General features: G+C 41.4%; 1 protein-coding gene across 4 annotated transcripts in view; it reads left to right on the top strand.

Moving 5' to 3' along the window:
* The window catches only part of ADK (adenosine kinase), a 390,840-nt gene that overhangs the window by 340,734 nt on the left and 31,996 nt on the right, over positions 1–18,110 (top strand). For all 4 annotated transcript variants that reach the window (XM_069753001.1, XM_069753002.1, XM_069753004.1 and 1 more), the window contains 2 exons: positions 7,669–7,704; positions 16,588–16,702. In XM_069753001.1, the coding sequence (XP_069609102.1) occupies positions 7,669–7,704; positions 16,588–16,702 (151 nt within the window). The remainder of the gene's footprint in view (positions 1–7,668; positions 7,705–16,587; positions 16,703–18,110) is intronic.

Below are 18,110 nucleotides of genomic sequence, written 5' to 3'. Positions count from 1 at the left end.
TCCCGGCTTTTGAACACAGTGAATCCGCATGTGTTCACTGAACCGTGCAGAATCACCGAGCCCAATACATTGCACTGGTGATATTTATTTAGCGGAGACTCAGCGTCTCCGCAAGATAAATAAACATAGTGGTGTTGTATGCTGTAACATCTGGACACTGGGAAGCCATGTCATCTCCTGGTGTAGGTCCACTGTGTTTTATCAAGACCAAAGTCAGCACAGCGTTCTACCAGGAAATTTTAGAGCACTTCACCCTTCCCTCAGCCGACAAGCTTTTTGGAGATGGAAATACAGGAAAGAAATATATCTTGGTACCGTGTTAGCCAGTAGATAGAAAAATATTTAGAATTGAGAGTCCTCAGTGGTTGATACCTTTTAATGGCTGACTGAAAAGATGGTAACAAATTGCAAGCTTTCGAGACTACTCAGGTCTTTTCGTATGTAGTCTCGAAAGCTTGCAATTTGTTACCATCTTTTCAGTTAGCCATTAAAAGGGATCAACCACTGAGGACTCTCAATTCTAAATATTTTGGAGATGGAAATGTAATTCTTCAACAGGATTTGGCAACTGTCCACACTGCCAAAAGTACCAATACCTGGTTTAACCCCTTAATGACAGCCAATATGTCTTTTTACTGACCTGAGATATGAGAATAGCCTCCCCATACAGGTGACAATCCAGCAGCTGTCGGCTGTACACTTAAGCTGACAACTTGCTGCATCAGCCACGATCAGTGTTTGCACCGTCCAACTCTGTTTAACCTCTTAGATGCTGCTGTCAATAATGACTATCATATAAATGGTTAACAGACTGTGGGGGCTTCCTCTTTATCCCAAGTGGTGTCCTCAGATCATGATTTTGTGGGCCTGATGTTTGCCATGGCAATTCATGACCAAATAGCGGCCTTAGAGTCTGACAGCTGTAGTATTCTGTTCAGAAGTTAGATTCATTTAGGTGGTAAAAATACACATTTTCATTTGTCATGTCACTTTGCATTAATTCCTGAAAAGCACCTGAAGGGTTAATAAACTACCTGACTGCAGTTTTCAATATGTCAGGGGGTACTATTTTTAAAATGGTATAACTTTTGGGGGTTTCCCATTACATGGGACCCCTAAGGGCACTTCAAACATGGATAAGTCCCTAAAAAAAAATACATTTTCTAAATTTCCTTGAAAAAATGAAAAATTACTGCTACATTTTTAAACCTCCTAAAATGCTAACAAAATAAAATAACATTTTACAAATGGTGCTGATGTAATGCAGACATGAGGGAAATGTTATTTATTAATGTTTTGCTGTGGTATGACTATCTGGATTAAAGGCAAAATCATTTAAAGTTTGAAAATCATTAATTTAAAAAAAAAAATTCTCAAATTTCTAATATTTTTTATAAATAAATGCAAAACATATCGACCTAAATTTACCATTATCATAAAGTATAATGTGCCACAAAAAATAGTCTCAAAATCACTGGGATTTGCTGAAGCATAACTCTGGAAGTTATTACCACATAAAGTGATGCAGGTCAAATTTCAAAAAGTTGACTCTATCACTAATTAAAAACAACAGGATCACTGCTTGATTGGCAAACAAGAGAGAATCTATGCGGTATTGTCAAGAAGATGAGAGACACTGGACTCAAAAATGCAGACGAGCTGGAGGCTGCTAATCAAAGCAACCCGGGCTTCCATAACACCTCCATACTGCCACAGGCTGATCGCCTCCATGCCATGCCGCATTGATGCAGTAATTGATGCAAAAGGAGCCCCGACCAAGTAGTTTTCTGAACATACATTTCAATAGGCCAACATTTTGGATTTTAAAAATCCTTTTTCAAGCTGGTGTTATAAAGTATTCTAATTTACTGAGATGATGAGTTTTGGGTTTTCATTGGATGTAAGCCATAATCATCAACATTAACAGAAATAAACACTTGAAATAGATCACTCTGTTTGTAATGACTCTATATAATACAAGTTTCACTTTTTGTATTGAAGAACCAAAATAACTTTTTTTAATATTTAAATTTTGTGAGAAGCACCTGTATATATGGCTAGCCCTGACACGTCACAGCCCTCTGAGTATGCCCATGCAATACACGATTTGGGGGATGCTGGTATGGTATCCCACAGGGTAAGAATATGTGACGTGGTGTTCTGTGCAGTATTGCCTTTAGATGATGTGGAGACACAGGGGTCAGCAGGTGCTCTAGTCTGCTAGCTAAAACCGCGTGGACCAGGGCTCATCCCACTAAACACTAGCTCTCCTTTTAGCGTGGGCGTAATACTACTCAGACAACACAGTGTGATGGTAAAACAGCGTGGCATAACTTACTAAAGAGCATCCAGGGTCGACTACCCCCACCTGTGGCACCCACAGAGAGGCGGTAATGACATGCTTAGGAAGCGGACAGTCCATTGAGTTACAAGGCCAGGTGACTGGAGGGTCACAACCTGGCTTCTGGGAACATCTCCATGGAGTTAGGTGACCAATGGGTCCCAATTCTGTCTTTCCCAAACGTATCCATGAGCCTCAGATGACCGGTGGATGCAAATTCTGACTACCCCAAAGGTATTCATGGGTTCAGTGATTGTCAATGGAGCAGAGCTGTATTCTTTCAGCTGGGGTCGTGGTCCCCTAAGCTGGCATCCTGTAGAATGTCAAATCTTTGTCCCTCGTGATGAAACAATGATGTCTTGGCTTCTGTCATAAAATCATAGAATGGTAGAGTTGGAAGGGACCTCCTAGGTCATCTGGTGCAACCCCCTGCTCAAAGCAGTAGTCACTAAATCATCCCAGACAATGTCTGTCCAGCCTCTGTTTGAAGACTTCCATGGAAGGAGAACTCGCCACATCTCATGGCAGTCTGTTCCACTCATTGATCACCGTCACAGTCAAAAAGTTTTTTCTAATATCTAATCTCTCTCTTCCCATTTAGTTCCATCCCATTGCTTTTAGTCTTTCCTTGTGCAAATGAGAATAAAGATGGTTCTCTGAATCTTTGAATGTCTTAGATATATTTTAAAGAGGCATATTCCCTTTATATAGCTCACAATTGTTGTCCTTCAAGCCAGCATCCAGTGGTCAAGAGGAAGATGTGATTAGTTTAAATCGCATTTTGAATATAATTTATCCTTCAATGTTTGCAAGTCAATAAACTGCATGGCCTTGTATATTGTGTAATATGAATAATAGATCAGCAAACATCATTGTATAGTGACCTTGCGTCCCCGTATTGCAAAGAAACTGTACAACAAAACTGTAGGAGCTGATATACGAGGTAAATAACAACAATTCATCAATTTACAAATCTGAATCTTTAACCTACAAGATGAGTTAACATTTCAGATTCTTGACTAACCGAAGAAAGAAACCTACAAATTCAAAAGTCAACATATATATACAATAAATTTATGCCTCCTGGCTTCCAGAAAATAGACATCTGGATAGTTAACATAAAATGCTTGTCGTCACAATATATGCATTCCTAACTATGCAATGCTAAAACGCAGGTCACATTGACAAATAATCATGACTGTTACATTTATTAGTCATCTACTTGCTGTTTAGTTTTGAAATAAGTATATCTGCATTTTGCATCTACTAGTACAGGCCAGTATTATTGAAGCACTAGCACTTTATTACATTTACTATATTTTTAGGTGATATACTCACCCTGCCCCTACACTTACGTGTGGACTTCATACCTGAGTCTATTCACTATTTATCTTGTTCTTATACATGTATTATATGTTTGCCTGTTCTTGTTACGATTTAATAAAAATTGATACTTTTATTGGTGAACTATTTACTCCTTGTTTGTAGGAGTATAGAAATGCCAAATATGTGGATGCTAAGGGTATGTGCACACGATGCAGATTTAGTGCAGAATTGGTGCAGAACTGCAGCAGATTTTTCTGCTGCAGAAACGCTGCAGAACTGCACTGTGATTTAGGCTATATTCACACTTAGCGGTTTTTACCGTGGAACCGCCGCGATTTTGATGCTGCGGGTCCGCAGCAGTTTCCATAGCGTTTACAGTAACATGTAAACCCTATGGAAACCGCAAACCGCTGTGCACATGCTGCGGGAAAAACCGCGCGGGAACGCAGCGGTTTACAACCCGCAGCATGTCACTTCTTTGTGCAGAATCGCTGCGATTCTGCACCCATAGGAATACATTGAACCGCTTACTTCCCGCATGGGGCTGTGCCCACGTTGCGGGAAGTAAGCGGATAATGTGCGGGTGGTACCCGGGGTGGAGGAGAGGAGACTCTCCTCCAGGCCCTGGGAACCATATTTGGGGTTAAAAAATAAAAAATCTGGTTATACTCACCCTCTGATGTCCGGAGCTCCTGGGCGCTGCACGCGGCTGTCCGGTCAGAGTTGTTGTGCGACCAGGACCTGCGGTGACGTCGCGGTCACATGACCGTGACGTCACAAAGGGTCCTTCTCGCACAGCATCTCTGGAACCGGACCGCCGGGTGCAGCGCCGAGGGATCGGGACGTCAGAGGGTGAGTATAACCAATTTTTATTATTTTTAACATTACTATTGATGCTGCATATTGCTGCATATGCAGCATCAATAGTATAGGCGGAAACCCGCAGCGGAAAACGCGGAACAAACCGCGATATCTGCAGGGAGAACCGCAGTTGTTTTGCCCTGCAGATTTATCAAATCCGCTGCGGGAAAACCCGCAGAGGGACGCCGCAAGGTGTGAACATAGCCTTACAGTACAATGTAAATCAATGTGAAAAGAAAAAAGCTGTGCACATGGTGCAGAAAAATCTGCGCAGAAACGCTGCAGATTTCAAAGAAGTGCACGTCGCTTCTTTTGTGCAGTTCTGCAGCGTTTCTGCAGCAGATTTTTCTGCACCATGTGCACAGCTTTTTTCTTTTCACATTGATTTACATTGTACTGCACAGAATCTGCACAGAATCTGCACAGAATCTGCACAGAAACTGCACAGAAACTGCACAGAAACTGCACAGAAACTGCACAGAAACTGCGTAGAAACTGCATAAAAACTGCATAGAAACTGCACAGAAACTGCATCAAATCTGCAGATGCAGATTTAGTGCAGAAAATTCTGCACCACATTTCCTACGTGTGCACATAGCCTAAATGTGGTTTAGGCATACTCTGGAGCTCAGAAGGGAGCATTTGGATTTGGGAGCGCAGAATTTGCTTTGATTTCTTTTAGGGGGTGAGGAGTCTTTTCTCTTTTCCAGAGCCTGTATACTACCAGTAATGTAGAAGCGCCCTATATCTCTGTTAACAGATGACACACCTCACTGGGGACTTGATTTTTTTTGTGGATTGAGTAGATTATCCAGCACTCTACGCTGAGCCACTTACATCAGGGTTTCCATCTCAATCTCCTAGTGACACGATTCAGATCAAACCTCAAGGAGGCATCCATTCACTAAATGAGGCAGCAGAGTTACACTGGACTCCGTCTGGCCTCTGTTTAGCGTTATCCTTCTTTTCAGAAGTGCACAAAACTGTGGCCAGTGGCACTTTTATGCATTCCTAAAAAAAACGGACACCGCCAGATCACAGGTCAGATGTCGTCCACAGTGCCTCCATCTGCCTCACTCTAGGGAATCTTCCACCGGGGGTTCTGACTGAATCACATACTTCAGAGATTTATACAGAAAGGGGTTCCACGGAAACCTCGGTGTAAGCGCTCAGCACAGAACGCAGGTTAAAAGTGTGTCAAGCATTACTGCGATCTTTGGGAGGCAGAATGAACAAATCCGACAGTAGGTGAAGAATTGGTTTTATTTATTTTTTTATGCTGTTTCTTCTGTGGTTAGATGACTTTTATTCTTCTGATTGGTACAATTGCAATGATACCAGATTTATACTGTTTTTTTCTGTTTGGCTGCTGTCACACTAGTGACGCTTTAATTTTTTGCAAAAACTAGTTTTTTTGCATCGCCATATTTTAAAAGCTGTAATTTTTCCATATTTTTGCCAACAATCATGTGAGGGCTTGATTTTTGCTGAACAAGTTGACTTTTTTATTGGTAGTTTTCAGGCACATGACGTTTTTTTTTTATCACTTTTTATTACGATTTTTGGGAAAGAGAATAAACAAAAACCAACAATTCAGGAATTGTTTTTTTTGTTACGATTACAGCTATACCACATTTATATGTTTTATGTTTTAGCCCTTTTAATATATATTTTTGCATCACTGTTTTCTGAGAGCTTTAACTTTTATTTTTTCCGCTGATGGAGCTGTATGGTGGCTTGTTTTTTTGTGGGACGAGATGATATTTTCAGAAATACCTTTATTATTCACATTTGCCTTTTTGATCGTGCTTTATTCCACTTTTTGTTCTGCGGTGTGATGAAAGCATAGTTTTTTGCCTTGTTTATTTTTTTACGATGTTAGCCGAATTGGTTAAATAGTGTAGTGTTTGTGTGTGTGTATATATTCTAGAATTTTTTTTTTCATTGTGTGATTTTATTTTTATTTTTTTTTACTTTTTTTTCTTTCACTTTTTTCAGACTGATCACTGATTAAAGCATTGCAAAGGTTTTATAAACTGTCAGTTTTGCACTGACGCAAGGTTGTTAGATTATGCTTTGTGCATGGTGTAACAAGATTGCTAGCCTGGTGACCCGGATGTCATCATTATGACCCCCTGGTCACCATGGCAATGATCTGGCCCTCGTGATGATGTTGTGGGGCGCCAATCGAAGGGAAGAGGGTACCTCCTCCCTCTCACTCCTTCTAAAAGCTGTGATCCATATCAATTGCAGTATTTAGGGGGGATGTCAGGTTCACTGAACACCCGGTGGCGATCGTGCACGCACACCTCCTGTGTGTGCTCTTGACATTCATATGTCCAGGGTCAGGAAGTCCTTCCCAACCAGCACGTATGGATGCATCTAAGGTCGGTAAGGGGATAAGCAGTGTTTTACCTCAAAGAAAGAATCCTCTATGATCCTGTGCTGTCCTGTCTGTGTACTCTCTTTTCCTTCCTCACCTGCCCAGGACCTGTGGTATGATCAGACCATAATATAAGAGAAGATTATCTCTTTATTTAAACACATCCATCTGTAGAATTATTCAATGATCTATTGATAACATTTTAAATTTAAAATTAACTTTGTTCTTTGGAAAACCCCTTTAAATCAAGAATTGTTATATTCCTAACTGAGAACTGGAGGAGATGGATCAGCTGCTGCCGCTGTGAGTTCAGAAGTTCAGCACTCAGCAAGCCCACCAGAGTATTTATCTCCCTATAGAAATTCCTAATTATCATCCTGCAGTGATAGGAATCGCTCCGGAGCACCTATCTGGAGAATATAGGTTTTCCTTGGGAACATAATGTATCAATTGAAATGTCTTTCTTAATATGTGAGAGTAAAGCTGTCCCCCACATCTATCGTTATCTTTCTTTTATAAAAATTCACATCTATGAGGTGAATAAAGCAGATATATATTGGTGTCCAAACGTACATGATTTGCTGTAGAAAAAGCAAAAACATTTTTTTTAGTACGTAAAACTGGCAGGTGTCCTTAAATAATGGAGTGTCGTGGGGTTCAATAGAAAAGAGGAAAAAAAGTTTTTAACCTTTTATGAGCATATTGCACTTGTCATTAGATATCATAACTGAGTTAATAATATTTCTTATAATTTTAGGAAGCTGCTGCTTTTGCCAAAGAGCAAGGATTTGAGGTAAGTGCGACGAGTCCTAATAAATAAATACTGAAACTGCAACCGATTAGGGACATTTTCTGATGCATGATTGGGCTGGATAACCTTTAAAATGTGTGACATGTAATTTTTTTATTCCTTTTACTATTGTCCTTTAGCCATCCGAACCAATTAGTGCCCCAATGTTATGGGATCTATCAACCCCAAATGTCAGTAGTAGGAGCTGAATGTCAAGGCTAAGGCTACGTTCACATTTGCGTTCTGCCGGGCTGCGTTGGGCGCAGCCGCGGCGACGCATGCGTCATGCGCCCCTATATTTAACATGGGGGCGCATGGACATGCATTGCATTGCGTTTTGTGACGCATGCGTCTTTTTTGGCGCACGCGTTAGAGCGCAGAGGACGCAGCAAGTTGCATTTTTTTTTGCGTCCAAAATCATGCCAAAAAAGGACGCATGCGTCACAAAACAATGCGTTTTGGTTTGCGTTGTGTCGCCGACTCAGCACCGCACAACGCAAATGTGAACGTAGCCTAAGCTGTATTCATGGGAAGGAAGAGTCCATTCTGTACAGTTGTATATTGATGGCAGCCGTAAGGTCAGGCCTCAGTTACTGGATCAGGTTCAATTAAAAAAGGCATAAAAAAAACCAAAACGTGATGTTCATAAGCCCCTTAAAAGGAATATAAGAAACGATCTTTTGCTTACACTAAGTTTTTGTTAAACTATTGTAAACTAAGAAAATTATTTGGTTACTTCTTTTATTAAAATAATGCCATTCTTCCCAATCTGCGTTGGTGGATCTCAACCATAATTAGTGCTGGATAAATCAAATTTTCCCTGGTAAGGAAAACGTACATGTAACCTACCAATCTATAGCATGGGGGCTTCTTTGTGCTGCACTGTCTGTCGTGTGTTGTAGAGAGGACTTTTCAGCTTGTGTAATGTACGGGGTCAGCAGTCAAGATTCATTTGTAATTAATAAGGTCCTACTGTTGCTTCCCTTATTTCCAGCACATTTTTTGCAGTAATTTAGTGGTTTTCAAAAGATCCGAGGAAAACCCTTATTCTTATCAGCCTAATGATAGTCTTCAGCTGATGAGCATTGTTCTGAGCTCTACACACAATCTGTTTCTAACATTTGCTTTAATCTTCATTAATTTAATATTTACACTAATAAATGGCTTTCTTTTAATGTTAGAGCTAATAGGGATTTCTGGACTACCTGTCTGTAATTGCTCTGTTTGCTTGCTAATGATATCACAATCAGCTTGTCAGGTTTTCCATAAATGAACATTTTTACTGTTACTGTGTAAGTTTCCTCTTTTTTAAAAAAAACAAACAGGAACTTTACATAAGACAATGTGCTGCAAAGAATGATTTTATTTCAGCAAACAAAAAAATGATTTCACCTAACAAATCAGTCTTATGCTTTTTCTTTGGATGATTGGCATCAGTACTGGATGAGTATTAAAAAACAGGCATTCCTAAAAAATACTCTTTCACGATAATTGGCCAGTGTAAATGCCCCCTAAGACTCTTCCCAGTAACAGTTGGGAATTTTTTCCAATATAGACCTCTAACGTTTATACACTGCTCAAAAAAATAAAGGGAACACTAAAATCCCACATCCAAGATATCACTGAATGAAATATTCCAATTGTAAATCTTTATTCATTACATAGTGGAATGCGTTTAGAACAATAAAACCTAAAAATGATCAACGTAAATCACAACTAATATCCCACGGAGGTCTGGAGTTGGAATGATGCTCAAAATCAAAGTGGAAAATTAAGTTACAGGCCGATCCAACTTCACTGGAAATGCCTCAAGACAAGGAAATGATGCTCAGTAGTGTGTGTGGTCTCCACGTGCCTGTATGACCTCCCTACAACACCTGGGCATGCTCCTGATGAGGCGGCCAATGGTCTCCTGAGGGATCTCCTCCCTAACCTAGACTAAAGCGTCCTCCAACTCCTGGACCAGAGGTCTCAAACTGCATTCCTCAAGGGCTGCAAACAGGTCATGTTTTCAGGATTTCCTTGTATTGCACAGGTAATAATTTAATCACCTGCACAAAATTATTCCAGCACCTTGTGCAGTGAGAAGAAAATATTGAAAACATGCATGGTCTGGACATGTCCTGGACAGTCTATGGTGCAACGTGACGTTGGTGGATGGTGCGACACATGATGTCCTAGATGTGTTCAATCAGATTCAGGTCTGCGGAACAGGTGGGCCAGTCCATAGCTTCAATGTCTTCATCTTGCAGGAACTGCTGAAACACTCCAGCCACATGAGGTCTGGCATTGTCCTGCATAAGGAGGAACCCAGGGCCAACCGCACCAGCATATGGTCTCACAAGGGGTCTGAGGATCTCATCTCGGTACCTAATGGCAGTCAGGCTACCTTTGGCAAGCACATGAAGGGCTGTGTGGCCCTCCAATGAAATGCCACCCCACACCATTACTGATCCACTGCTAAACCGGTCATGCTAAAGGATGTTGCAGGCAGCAGATCGCTCCCCACGGCGTCTCCAGACTCTACCACATCTGTCACATGTGTTCAGTGTGAACCTGCTTTCATTTGTGAAGAGCACAGGGCGCCAGTGGCAAATTTGCCAATCCTGGTGTTCTGTGGCAAATGCTAAGCGTCCTGCACGGTGTTGGGCTGTGAGCACAACTCCCATCTGTGGACGTCGGGCACTCAGACCATCCTCATGGAGTCGGTTTCTAACTGTTTGTGCAGACATATGCACATTTGTGGCCTGCTGGAGGTCATTTTGCAGGGTTCTGGCAGTGCTCCTCCTGTCCTCCTTGCACAAAGGCTGAGGTAGCAATCCTGCTGCTGGGTTGTTGCCCTCCTACGGCCCCTTCCACATCTCCTGGTGTACTGGCCTGTCTCCTGGTAGCGCCTCCAGCCTTTGGACACTATGCTGACAGACACAGCAATCCTTCTTGCCATAGCTAACATTGATGTGCCATCCTGGATGAACTGCACTACCTGAGCCACTTGTGTGGGTTGTAGAGTCCATCTCATGCTACCACGAGTGTGAAAGCACAATCAACATTCAAAAGGGACCAAAACATCAGCCAGGAAGCATTGGTACTGAGATGTGGTCTGTGGTCCCCACCCGCAGAACCGCTCCTTTATTGAGTATGTCTTGATAATTGCCAATAATTTCCATCTGTTGTCTATTCTATTTGCACAACATGTGAAATTGATTGTCAAACAGTGTTGCTTCCTAAGTGGACTGTTTGATTTCACAGAAGTTTGATTTTCTTGGAATTATGTTCTGTTAAGTGTTCCCTTTATTTTTTTGAACAGTGTACAATCGCAATTCATATAGTGGTATTTGGCCAGTGGCAGCCTACAGTTTTCTGGCATAAGAAAGTCACATTATGTTGCACGTCATTATTGCACTAAAATATGACTTGTAGCTTTTGATGGCATATTTGCCTCTCTTGAAAACTAGGTGGAATTGGAAAACTGTTGCAGATAAGCCGTTGGCAAGATTTTTGTATTTTGACTTTTTTTTAATGAGTCACAAAAATAAGTGTAGATTTCACATCAGGTGGTGTAGACAACATTACCTCTCCTCATACCACCACGACAGAGATGAGCAGGGCAATGATGGCCTTTGTTGTGTGAATAGTCTGTCGCACTGTTGATAAGATGCACAAGACATTATCATGGGCGCATAAAGTACTGGGCAAAAGTTTTAGGCAGATGTGTGAAAAAAAATGCTGCAAAGTGAAATGTTTACAATCATACAAATGTTAATAGTTTATTTTTTTGTCAAGTAAAGGGAACCTGTCATATAAAATAACTATATTAGATATGGATATAGATATGGGATTAAATTTCAGGTTAATAGCGTCCTTACACCAGGCGGCCGCAACCTTGAGCCCCACTGCTAGGAAGAAATGAACTTCATTCCTTCTGGAAGGTGCTCTTTTTCAGTCACAGGGGTATCGCCGACACTCTTTCAGTCACCACTATGTCCTGGCACTGACTGACAGCAGACTGCTCAATAGAGTTGGCTGTTAGTTAGTACCGGGGGTGCGGTTAGAGAAGCCATGCCGGCACCACCCCTCTGTTTGAAGGAACAACCCTGTCGGGAGGGATAAAAATTATTTCTTCCTGGCAGCAGGGCACTTAGGGTGGCGTCTGCACTGGGTGTGACAATGCTACCAACCTACAGATTAACCCCATATTTGTAAGTTAATAGCGTTTTACTTTAAGAAAATGCAAAGTGAACAAACAAAAGAAAAATCGAAATCATGTCAATATTTGGTGTGACCAAGTAAATACATGAAAAATCCAACAAAACAAAAAGAATAGCAGCTCTTCATAGGGTACCACCTCCAAATAAAAATGTTAAATGCATATTAAAGCTGGAAAGTCATGCTAGCAGCAGAACATCCAAAAGTGTATGTATATAGAGGTGTAGCAGCTGAGATCTCCTCTTTGATATGCTGATTAAGGTTCAGCATATCATAGGGCTGATGCAGTGTTGAGGAATACTTAGATTGTGCATCTCTTAGGCCGGCATCACACTCAGCGTAGGGAAATACGGTTTGTATTTTACAGGCGTAATACGCAGAAATGATCCCAAAACAGTGTTCCGTATGTCATCCGTAGGCAGGGTGTGTCTGCGTATTTTACGCATGTTAACCTCCGTATGTAATCCGTATGGCATCCGTACTGCATTTTTTTCTCGCAACCTTGCAAAATGGACATATAATGGATCCATGGGCTCAAATATTCATGAAAACATATATACAGTCTATATATACAGTACAGAACAAAAGTTTAGACACACCTTCTCATTTAAAGATTTTTCCGTATTTTCATGACTATGAAAATTGTAAATTCACACTGAAGGCATCAATACTATGAATTAACACATGAGGAATTATATACTTAACAAAAAAGTGTGAAACAACTGAAAATATGTCTTATATTCTAGGTTCTTCAAAGTAGCCACCTTTTGCTTTGATGACTTCTTTGCATACTCTTGGCGTATTTCTCGCAAGTCACACTGATGGTCCGTGTAATCCGTATTTTTCTCGCCCCCATAGACTTTCATTGGCGGATTTTTTGCGCAATACGCTGACAAACACAGCATGCTGCGATTTTCTACACCCGTAAAATACGGCTGAGATATATACGGCAGATAGGAGCTGCCCCGTAGAGAAACATTGGTCAGTGTGCAATGCGTAGTTTTTGCGCCTCTCATACGTCCGTAAAACTCCCTAGTGTGACGCTGGCCTTATATTTCATCCAGAGTTTGAGTGTAAATAGAAGACTTTATTAGGGGTGTATAAAACAACATATTTTGGGGACAAACTGTCTATTTTGTCAGGTAAGGCCTCTTTCACACTTCAGTTGTTTGGCGTCAGTCACTACCGACATAGTGACGGATTGACGGATCCGTCACAATTGTTGAGAAAACTGTTCTAACGGATCCTTTTTTTGACGGATCCGTTACTTGGGGGTTGTCTGGGAAAAGTATCTACTTTTTGGAGCATGCGCAATTGAAAAAACGGATTGGGGCGACGGATCCGCCGAAAAAACGGTTGCGGCGGATCCGTCGCCCATAGGCGGCTATTCTATGGAATGGCGGACGTGACGAATCCGTCGCGATCCGCCATTTCGGCGTTGACAAAAAACGTTTCAATGTCCGTCTACTTTCAGAAAACATCCGCCAAATTTCGACGGATCCGTCGCATGGCGGATGGAACGGACGACCATCCGTCACAATCCGTCGCTAATGCAAGTCTATGGGAAAATAATGGATCTGTCAAAAAAAAATTGACGGATCCGTTATTTGAGGAAAATGGCGGTTTTAGACTGACGCCAAACAACTGAAGTGTGAAAGAGGCCTAAGTTAATCCAGGTAGTGAAGCTCAGTCATGCTATTCCTCAAATTTCCCTGCATAAACAAACTTTACCTTCAAAATAGTATAAATTCTTGGTACACTTACACATAGTTTTTGAAGAAACTCAGTAGTGAGATTGTTCCAAACATTTTGGAGAACTATCGCCAGATCTTCTCTACATGATGTGTTGTGCAAATCTTTTTGTCTCTTGTAATCTCACAGAATGATTGATGTTGAGATCAAGGCTCTGTAGGACTTTTATCATCACTTCCAGGACCCCTCGTTCTTAATAACATTGGCTGCATGTTTGGGATCATTGTCCGCCTGTATAATAAATTTGAAGCCTATCAGATGCCTCCATGATGGTATTACATGATTGATACGTATCTGCGTGAGTTTCTCAGCATTGAGGTCACCATTAGTCTTTACTAAATCTCCATGTCTCTCTGTTACCTGTTGCACCCTCATTATTTTACAGCTCTTCAGTTTTTCGGTAAGAAAACTGCCTTTTGTTATGGCCAAATATATCACATATTGACTCCTCAATCCAGATCACTTGCTGACATTTTTCTGTTCTTTAGTTACTATGTTTTCATAGTTTCAAATTATTATGTAATAGTGTAACTGTTGTTTTTATTTTTATTTCATAAATCATTAGTACACAAGCATACACATAAGCAACTTTGTAATATCTCTTATCAGAAAGAAATTGCTGCTTTTGCTGCCAAAATTGATCAGTCACTATCAAAATTCTGAATATTGAGGTAAAATCTGTATTCAGTGAAGTCAGACTTTCCCATTACTGATGGAAGACAGTTGCTATGGATGCAATTCTGCTATGGATGCAATTCTGTGTAGATGGGAGCAGGGAGGAACTCGAGGCAGAGCTTGACAATTTGAACATTATAATAACTTGGAACGCTGTGTAGTGGTCACTTAGCCTTGTTTCCATGTCAAAAGTATGGTTTTTGGCTGCAATTTTTCCTTGAAGAGCAATCTTGGTCAAAATTTCCCAAATAGTTAATGGGTTTTCGCTGGTTTCTGTCAGTTCTGAGCTGGTGGCACTGCTGGACATCTTTCTATTTCAAAGGTAAATAAACATTGTGTTTTCCACCTGCTGTATTCCTTGGCTGACGACTTCATCTATGGCCATCAATGTTGCCCACTTCTTGATGTCCTCAATGCTGAGAACTATAAGCAGATACTTGTCCAACAGTGTGGCATCTGGCTCCAAATTTATTCTGCATCAGGACAATGATCCCAGACATCCAGCCAATGTCATTAAGAATTGTCTTCAGTGTAAAGAAGAACAATGAGATCTGGAAGTGATAATATGGCCCCACAAACCCCAGTTCTCAACATCATCCAGTCTGTTTGGGATTGCATGAAATGACAGAAGGTTCTGCAAAAGCCTCATACACAGAAGATCTGTGGTTAGTTCTCCAAGATGTGAGTGAGGCACAACCTCCCATACCAAGTTTCTTCAAAAACGGTGTAAGGCCATGTTCACACAGTGCGTTTTTTACTGCGGAACCGCAGCGGTTTTGCCGCTGCGGTTCCGCAGCTGTTTTCCATGCAGGGTACATAACAATGTAACCCTATGGAAAACAGTCACTGCTGTGCACATGATCCGTAATTTCGTTTAAAAAGCCGCGCAGAATAGCTGCGGCAAAAAATAAGGAGCATGTCACTTCTTTTTCCTGAACCGCAGCGGTTCTGCACCCATAGACCTCCATTGTGAGGTCAAAATCGCAGTAAAACCCGCAGATCAAAAATATATCTGCGGGTTTTACTGCGATTTGATGTGCAGAACCGCTGCAGCAGGAAGTGCGGGGGAGCGGGCGGAAGTGCGTGGGCGGAGTGTGGCTGCCCCCCCCGTGCTCCGATCCCGCCCCCCCGTGCTCCGATGCCCCCCCCCCCGTGCTCCGATGCCCCCCCCAGTGCTCCGATGCCCCCCCCCCCCCGTGCCCTAATCTCCCCCCCTTAAACTTACCCGGCGTCCCGGTGTCCGTCCGGCCGTCTTCTCCCTGGGCGCCGCCATCTTGCAAAATGGCAGGCGCATGCGCAGTGCGCCCGCCGAATCTGCCGGCCGGCAGATTCGCTCCAAAGTGCATTTTGATCACTGAGATATAACCTATCTCAGTGATCAAAATAAAAAAATAGTAAATGACACCCCCCCACTTTGTCACCCCCATTGGTAGGGACAATAAAAAAATTAAGAATTTTTTTTTTTTTTTTCACTAAGGTTAGAATAGGGGTAGGGTTAGGGTTAGGGGTAGGGTTAGGGGTAGGGTTAGGGTTAGGGTTAGGGGTAGGGTTAGGGGTAGGGTTAGGGGTAGGGTTAGGGTATTTTCAGCCATTTTAGCCCTAAAAAGCTTCCTAGGAAACACACAGTCTCTGCATAGAAAACTGCATAAAAAAAGGATAAAAAAAGCATCAAAAAAGGACAAAAAAAGGACCAAAAAAAGGACCTGCGTTTTCTGCCAAGAGCTGCAGTTTTTTAAAAAAACTGTCCTGAAAAAAAAAGGATGGAAATCCTGAACGTGTGAACATACCCTAAAAGTGACCTTGAAGAATTGATGCTTTTTTGAAGGTAAAGGACCATCACACTAAAGATTGGTTTGATTTTGAATTCTTTTTTGTTCCTACTTTGAATTTTGTTAACTGATAATCACATACTATTAATACTTGTATATGTGAGAGCATTTTTAATTTGCAGCATTTTTTTTTACACAACTGCCTAAAACTTTTGTAAAGTACTGTTCATTGAATTGATTTAAATAACAAGATGTGAACAGAGCATTATTGACTTAAAGGGATTTGTCACTTTCCACAGAGTGGACCCCAATCGGCCTAACACATGTAAAATAATAAAGGCAGATGTTACTCACCCGTCGCCTGGTTACATATATGTGCAAAGCTTTTGAGGTCTGCTTTGCTGAGAATGGAAAAGTGGAAAAACCTTTACATTTTAGTTTTTGTTATATATCGTTCTTCTTGTTTATTTTATTACATTTCCAGACTGATGATATCAAGGAGATTGCCAAAAAAACGCAGGCGTTGCCAAAGATTAACATGAAAAGGCCACGGATTGTTGTGTTTACACAGGGTCATGAGGACACCATCATGGCAACAGGTATATTTCTTACCATACCCATTAGTGGCGCAAATTAATTTGGAAAACTGTAACTATTAACCCCTTCACACTTCCACCTGAGAGAGACACTTTTTCCCGGACTTGAAAATCCTTTCAGGCATGCTCAGAGGGAAAAAACGCGATACGTCGCTGGATTCCTGCGTGTGACGGTCAGCGACGGATCCTGCGTCCATAGGCTTCCATTATAGCCGATGACGGACAGCGCAGGACCCATCGCTGACCGATTTTCTGGCGTGCAGAAAAAACGTTCCTCTGAACGTTTTCTCTCCACGTCTGACCACTATTTTCCGACGGATCCAGTGCACCACGGATTAAACGGATGGCCATCCGTCACTAATACAAGTCTATGGGAAATTGCAGGATCCTGCAAATTTTTTTGCAGGATTCTGCATTTTCAAAAATTGACGGATTTCGATGTGACACACAAGACGGAAGTGTGAAAGTAGCGTAATTCTGACAGTATGTGCTGCAACTTGTGTGGTGGTGATCTGCAATCTGTCTAGTTGGTATAAGGGCTATAGGAGGTCACACAATATAAAGAACGTAGTAATTGTTCATGGTAAATAACTTATTCAGTGTCTTATATTTTCTAAATGTCAGTAATACTAATCTAATATTCAACTCTCTTGTTCTCCTAACTCAGCACTTTTAAAATATTCTTTAGAAAATGTAGCTTTTTCATTGTAGATTTTAAATTTCCAATGACAAATTTAAGCTGCAGGACAGAAGAAGCTTTTTTGCGCCTTGTCTTCCAGCAGACATTGAATCTGCCATTGTTTTCTGGATTTTATATTTACTTCTTTCACCACGTTTTTATGTTTCTGTCTGGAGTTGAAGGGTTTATTTTAGCCGGCTGAAAATGTTGTTTCTCCTTTTTTGGGGAGTGGAGAACATAACATTTGTTTTATTATTCTTTTTTTTGGTAGTCAAGATAATTGAAAAAAAAATCCTATTTTGCCATACTATTTTAGCTTTCTGCAGCCTTTACCGTGCAGCATAATTGATATGTTTATATCACAAGCACGAAGAAAGGAATAGAGTGAAAGTAGCACAGACTTTAGAGGATTGAGGATCATTTCTGCTTGAGCAAAATATTCCTCAAATTTAGGGCTCCTACTCACTTGTGCGAGACTCTGATGAGTCTCGCACTGCAATACCCGGCGCTGCTGCCGTCACAGAGGAGCGGAGTGTGCAGCTGCATGTATTCCTATGCGGCTGCACGCTCCGATCTGAGTGCCGGCAGCAGCCGGCTGGGTTTTAAACATGTGAGACTCATGCGAGTCTCGCACAAGTGAGTAGGAGCCCTTAGGCCTTATTTAGATGCTAATTTTTCACGTTTGAGATCATTCCATATTTTGCATGGATAGCTCTCATACCTAGTATAGCA

The sequence above is a fragment of the Ranitomeya imitator genome, chromosome 2 (assembly GCF_032444005.1).
Source record: "Ranitomeya imitator isolate aRanImi1 chromosome 2, aRanImi1.pri, whole genome shotgun sequence".
Lineage (NCBI taxonomy): Eukaryota > Metazoa > Chordata > Amphibia > Anura > Dendrobatidae > Ranitomeya > Ranitomeya imitator.
This window is presented reverse-complemented; position numbering and strand designations above follow the sequence as displayed.